General features: G+C 39.1%; 1 protein-coding gene across 1 annotated transcript; it reads right to left on the reverse strand.

Annotated features, from left to right (window-relative positions):
- Positions 1 to 1,127: 1,127 nt before the first annotated feature.
- LOC141317148 (galectin-3-binding protein A-like) lies at positions 1,128 to 5,532 on the reverse strand. Its single transcript, XM_073832956.1, has 3 exons — positions 5,499 to 5,532; positions 3,650 to 3,911; positions 1,128 to 2,396 (listed from the first exon to the last, which is right to left on the reverse strand). The coding sequence occupies exons 1-3, from the start codon at positions 5,530 to 5,532 to the stop codon at positions 1,361 to 1,363; spliced, it is 1,332 nt and encodes a 443-aa protein (XP_073689057.1). The 3' UTR covers positions 1,128 to 1,360.
- Between the last annotated feature and the right edge of the window lie 1,581 nt (positions 5,533 to 7,113).

Consider the following 7,113-nt stretch of genomic DNA (forward strand, 5'->3'; position numbering starts at 1 on the left):
TACAGCTTTTTGTCATTTCAGCCTAACACCAGAACCTGTAAGTAAATCTGGACTTGTTTGTAGATCTATCTATCCTATATTTTGGATGGCGTCATTTGAGAAATGTTATTTTTGCCCCAGATATATATTTTACAATATACAATCTTCGGACAAGAAATAATAAAAACTGTATACAAAAGTTTTTTTAAGTTAGCAAAATAAATTATGAAGGTTTGGCAAATCATTTCCAGGTATTAATGTTTTAATTAACATGTTTTGTGTGTGTGTGTAAAACCTGTGTAAGCTGAGCTTAAAGTACAGCTGTCAACAGGTTCATTTTCAAAATGAAGAACACCAATAGTGCCCTCAACAAGGAAAGAACAGAATTGTGCAACTGATGTGAGTGTGGTTTTATCATGTCATTGATGTGAGACATCTAACAGTATTTCAAGAGCCTGGCGAGACACAAAACAAGTTCTAACACAAGAACTTGTTACTGTTTCTCAGACCAACCTCATCAAAACAACATTAGTCATTACAATGTAACACTTTTGTTTTTTAAACTCTCAACAAAAGCTAATCTAAACATGTGTTCATTTTCCTCTGAAATGCGTAATGGTGCATTGAGAAGTTATCTACATCTTCATGCTTCATGCCAACATTTAATTACTTTTTAAATATGTGGCCTGTTACAGGAAATCAGCTTGCTTAGACACTGGTAAAATACAGGAGATGCTGCTCATTTGTAAAACTAGACCGAACTAGTTCAGACTTTTTTTCAGACATGTTTAAAAGACTTGTATAGGTGTTTTTATGATCAGAGGGAACATGTTTACGGGAATTTCCTTTACTGAGTTGACCATGGACTATTTGACTCTATCCAAAAGCTACTGTATTCTGAAATGTATTATGCATGAGATGTTTCATCAAAACAAAGAATTTTTAGATACATCTAAATGTAAACATCACAACAAATTACAATGGGGTCAGGAATTCTTAGACCAGTAGGAAAAAAATAATTTAGTATCTACTTCGTTTTGGTTAATGCAGCTTGAGCTTAATCAGATTTACAGTTTTACCAGCCTATTATTTCTTACCAACTTACCAACTCTATAGCAAGAAAAAAAATGCTAGAGAAATTATGAAAATGGTTTTGTTTGTTTGTTTTCTTTTATTTGTAGCATTTTAAGTGCATGTTTAAACAGTCAAAATTGTTAATGTCCTACAATCTAATCATTACATGAAATAATCTAAATGATTAAACCACTGATTATTATATTAATCTTTAACTGACATTGAACATTATAAATGAAGATTATTCATAAGTTTAATTTGATTAAACTAAAAAACAGACCTAAACTTACATGACATTAACATGCATTCAGACATACTCTGGACGCACTACAAAACGAAAACTGTAGTCATCAGGACAAGGGTTGGGCAGACCCATAGTGCTGTTATTTGGAACCACAGCAATGTCGTTTTTGAAATCTTGGACATGAAAGACATTGTTTTCATTCTTACAACTGAGAATCAACCTGTTGCTGTAGCGAATGGTGCTACCGTACATGTTCTGATTGCCATATCCGTAAAGTCTTGCAACAGGAAAAGATGTACATGAAACACCATAGTTAGAGCATTCATGAGCATAAAGAAACACCTGGGCTTGCCACTGGACCTTTTGTTCTCTGTAAAGAACACTAGGGTGTGCTGGAGTGTAGAAGGATTGGATTCTATTATTTTGACCATAGTAGTAGGGATTGTATTGGTTATTGACGGTTGTGTCATTGATGGATAGACTCCACTCATCTCCAGTGTAGATTCTGGGTAGATACTCACTACTCACATTATCCATTTGATCCCTAATCTTAGAGAAGGGCAGAGCATTGAACTGAAAACCTTTGAGCAGACCAGTTAGGTACAGTTTGTCATGATTCTGATGGAGAACGCTTGAGGAAAACTGCATATCATACAGTTTATCCACTGGGATCAAGAGGAAGCGGATATGATTCAGGAGACTGGCCTGTTGATCTGAACTAATCTTATCACCTTTGTCTTGAATCCATTTCTCCAGAGCTTCAAGAAGAAAAGCTTCATCCTTCACAATCAGGTCTGAGCGTCGCACTAGAGCGTCCATCATGGGAAAAGAGATGGTGCTCCACACTGGAGAGCTCATGAGGAACTCACAGTTCCAGGAAAGATACTGAAGGACGTTCTCCTGCAGAACAAGGTCACCTGTGCGGACACCATACTCATACATGGATACCTGTGTACGGAAGGTGTTGTCTTCAGGAAGGAGTAAAGTGAAGGCCCTGCCGACATCTCCCATAAGATTCTTCACTCCAAAGATAAATGCCAGCTGATGCAGACATTGAGCTGATGTGGTGGAAACATCAATCTGACGTGTGTACAAATACCTGAAAGACAAAAACAAATATTGTTAATGCCTGTGTACTGTGTGAATATTAAGTTTTCAGGAAATGTTGTCATTTGTGGTTGAAAAAAACTATCTGCACTCTCACTAAGCACTTGTGCACCTCATTGCTAAGAGATGCGTGACAAACTGCTTAGAGCATTAAGTGCAAGTTTCACAACGCTAAACTTATTATAGCTGTTCCTTTGGTAACGGAAGCTTCCATTCAGCTACATCAGCTTGCCAACCAGCATCAAGAAATAGAGGTTGAGTGATCGAATGGAATTCAAGCATATTTCGGGCAAACCACTGGTCACTAACCAATATCATCTAACACTCAGTTGATCCATCACTTTAACTACTCATAAACTATATAATGCCTTTCATACACATGCTCCTTCATCTGTCGCACAGACATATGTGACCCTGGACCACAAAACCAGTCATAAGGTTTAATTTTACAAAACTGTGATATATACATCATATGAAAGCTCAATAAATAAGATATCTATTGATATATGGTTTGTTAAGAAAATCATCTATTTGAAAATCTGGAATCTGAGGATGCAAAAAAATCAAAATACTGAGAAAATCACCTTTAAAGTTGTCCAAATTAAGTTCTTAACAATGCATATTACTAATCAAAAATTACACTTTGATATATTTATAGTACGAATTTTACAAAAAAAATATTCATGGAACATGATCTTTACTTCATTTCCTAATGATTTTTGGCATAAAAGAAAAATCAATAATTTTGACCCATACTATGTATTTTTGGTTATTGCTACAAATATACTGTACCCCAGCGACTAAAGATTGGTTTTGTGGTCCAGGGTCACATATGTTCCCACATCCACCCCTTTCTCTGATAGCTGGATCTGCTTAGGAAATTATTTTGACTGGACTGCTAACAGAAGTCAATTTGACCATCAACTATTCGGTACATTCTTTAAAATACAATGTGTTAAACGTAGATAGAAACTCAAACAGGTTTAGAATAGTGAGTAAATTATGACAGAATTTTTGGGTGAAAGATCCCCTCAAGCCAAAATAATTAATCCAAAGAATTCCCAAGTAGTTCTATTCTCTTGACTAAACTTTATTTATTGATTAATTTTTGCAAGGTGTGGCTTTTACAAAAAAACGCACATTAGACATTTTAGTTTATCCCATTCTTTGTACGAACACAATAGGTGACCAATGACACCATTTAAGAGAATCTCACAGAGAATAAATTAAAAAAAGGAAATTTACCTGAGAAAAGCAGAGACATGAGGATGGCACGTCTGGCTGACATCCACTGTGAGGGTTCTGGAGTCATTTGTTTTAATTAGTTCTGGATAAATCATGAGGATCATACTGTGCACACAGAATGTCAATTTTGCCTCTTCGCTGACATCTTGTATGTTAATTTTGAAATCACAACCATCTCCACTGTCAAACAGAAGACCAAGATCATCAGACAATCCCAGACTGTTATCCAGAAAGAATTGACGATTGCCGGTTATGTTTGTACCTACAAAGAAAAGAAAAGAAAAGAAAAGGTAATACAACGTTAAAATATTCCTCAGGTTCCTCAATCCAATAAAAATGTTATGCAAAGTACTTGGGATTGTAGTCCAGAGGAATTATAGGCAAGAATGAACTTCTGTGTTTATTTTTGTAAGTCTTATGGCCAATCAGTATTCAGCATTTTTCCAAAGCTAAACCAGAGAAAAGGAATCCAGAAGATCCCACAACATTGCAGTTCATGTAATTCATGTAGTTGTAATCAGTGTTGCATTACATTCCATCTACTTTTTCTTACCTGGGCTGGGCTTGGTATCAAAAATAAATTGATATATCAAATAAATTTATCCCTTCCGTTGCATTGATATGCTTATGGGGAATGCATTCAATAGTGTCATAGTTAAAGCAAGTGCAAAACAAAGCCACCCTGCAAGCCCAGGCCAGGAGCGCCCATAATGAGGACTCTTAAAAAGCATGAGCAAACAAAATCCATATATTCGTAGATGGTAAAGACCAGCCAGCAGCCACCAAAATATTACCAATTGAAACTCTGCTGGACCATGTCCAGAAGGAGGCCATTCCTCTGGAAGAGTGGGTCGTCGTTTCAGTTGGACACTTCAAGTCCATTGAGGTGTAAGCCAGGACTATAGCATCAGCTTTTTAGCAGGATATTCTCTGCTTCTTAACTGGCAGCCCTTTAGAGCGGCCTCCGAAGCACACAAACAGCTACCCTGAAGTAGCAGTTGGAAATAGCTAAAGTGCTTTACATATACTCAAAGAAAGTAAATTAGGACCCATCTCATCTTCTCAGTTAGAAAGAGCTAGAAGAGTGATGACTTGTGCTCTGAATGGAGTGAAGAGCACCTTTAGTACATAGCCATGTCTTGGTTTGATGATGGCATCAAGGCATGAAGCACAGACTGACAGTGCTTGTAAATCGCAAAATCGCTTGACTAACGCTAAAACCATAAGTAGGGTGGTCTTGAGCAATAGGGGCCTTAATTCAGCTACCTGGAGTGGTTCAAAGGAGGTGCCCTTTAGGGACTGTGGATAAGCCCATTGTCGGCACAGTATGAGAGCATGATCTGCCGTGATGGCTGGCACATACACTTTGAGCATGGAAGAGGTTTATCCAGCAGCTCTTGCAGAAAGGTTTACATGGATAACTTTCACAAGAGGACGGATCCTCGTTCTATGCTGCACAACAGTCAGAAAGGACTGACCACTTGAGAGCATTGAGGTAGCAAAAAAGTTTTAATCACTTTTGCGGAGAGCAGCAAAGGCTCCCGTCACGGGGCCAAACATGAAGGCTCCACTGCTCAGGTCGGGTATGAAAGATCATGCTTCTCGCTTGAAAAGGTCCTTCCTCAATAAAATTGGCCAAGAAGCTGCCAATAGCAGGTGGATTAACTGAGGGAACAACATCTGATTTCTTCAGAGTGAGGCCACTAGGAGGGCAGAGCAATCTACATCCCTGACCCATCTGGTGACCTAAGGGAGCTGGTGTGTCTGCTCCTTGGTTCAGTCTGCCCAGCACATGAACTGCCCTCAGTGAGAGTAGCTTGCACTATGCCCATAGAAGGAGGCATCTCACCATCCTGTAAAGGAAGCATGACCTGGTACTGCATTGGTGGTTTATAATGGCTACCACTATCATGTTGTCATCTTGTTGTGGCATCATCTTGGCAGTTGATGTGCAGGCATTGCTCCAGGCTGGACCAAGAGCCGAACACCGGTCTGCTCTCATACAGTGCTCCCCAAACTGAGATGGAGGCATGTGTCATCTTCCTTCTGGAGGTCAGTCCAAATGGGAAGTCTGTCTATAACAGGCAAGGGGCTTTCCAAGGGGCCACAGCTCTGATGCAGTGCTGGGTTACCATGACGCGAAGATGTCACACTGGGAGGGTACACAGGCTTTGAGCTGAAATTGGGGATGCAAACTGAAACTGAGCATCCCCTGGTAAACAAGATGTCCCCAATCTGAATGATCCCACTGGCCACTGAATTGTCAGTAAGCATTCAGGCGTAAGCCAGGCCTGCAACTAGGCTGAGTTTATAACTGTCCCCAGGAAGACGACTCACTGCCCGGGAGACAGAGAGCACTTAGCCAAGTTTATTTCCAGCCCAAGGTGCACCAGGTGGCTAAGCAGCAGTGACTTGTGAGCAAGAAGTTCCTGCTCTGATCTGACTAACAATCGGCGAGGTAATTCATAATGTGTATTCACATCTGCCTCAATGGGGAAAGAGCATTTCGTAAAAAGCGCATGGGGCCAGGGACAGTCCAAAGGGCAGGACTGTATATTAATATAGATAAGGAGAATATTCTGACAAAATAGTGCTCAGAGGCGACTTACATAGTAGTGTGGTCAACCCTTTTAGGTGGGCTGAAGCACCATTTGTTCATACAGCTACACAAACATGAACAAATCAGGCTTCAGCATCAGCATAAACAGGAGTTTTCCAACAAGCGTATCAACGCAATGGGAGATAGCACAGGCACGTCGCGGAGATGTCTATGCGACGTCGTCTTTTTCATCTGGCAGGTGTCACCGAGACCTCCGTGCCAGATGTTAGAACGACGCTCAGCCTACTTATTTAAGACGTACATGAATTAAAACGTCCCTAATCCGCTCTTTAGACGATGTTAATCAGATGTTCATACATCTGCCAAATGTCTGATTCATGTCGGATAGCCGTCGTTTTATTAAAACACCCCCTCCCATTATTTGAATTAAATACCTTCCACCACGTCTATAATCCTCCCGAATGCATGTTACAATGACCAAATATGATAATAAATAAATAAACCACACTCTCAACTAATAATAAAACACACATTCGTTGATTTTATTAAACAAAATACATTTAATTAGCAAAGCAAACATTTATTTATACAAAAACGAGATAGCAAACTTTACACTTTTTATCACAATTTATAACATACATACAAAAAAACCAATAAAAAATTACATCCTCCCTGGGGCCAAGCGAAGGAAATCTTTTATGTATGTTTCCGCTTCTGATTCCGTCGGAGACTGGAGGATCGGATTCCTCACAGCTGAAGCTGTAAGTTAAAATAAAATATTACAATAATTTCATAAATAAAAACCAATCTTTTCCCACTTACACTTAATTAACGTTAGATATTTTTTTTCTTCACCTAGTTCTTCTGAATAAACCGGACAAAGTTACCCAATGAGCATAACAAA

This window comes from Garra rufa, unplaced genomic scaffold (genome assembly GCF_049309525.1).
Source record: "Garra rufa unplaced genomic scaffold, GarRuf1.0 hap1_unplaced_394, whole genome shotgun sequence".
Lineage (NCBI taxonomy): Eukaryota > Metazoa > Chordata > Actinopteri > Cypriniformes > Cyprinidae > Garra > Garra rufa.

Bases quoted from the DNA above. Each gene is read 5' to 3' on its own strand.
- LOC141317148 (XM_073832956.1), bottom strand. From the start codon at position 5,532: ATGCAGTACCAGGTCATGCTTCCTTTACAGGATG. The intron at 3,912-5,498 runs GTGAGATGCCTC...TTTTCTTTGTAG, and splicing joins CATGCTTCCTTTACAGGATG to GTACAAACATAACCGGCAAT. The intron at 2,397-3,649 runs GTAAATTTCCTT...TTTGTCTTTCAG, and splicing joins CATGTCTCTGCTTTTCTCAG to GTATTTGTACACACGTCAGA.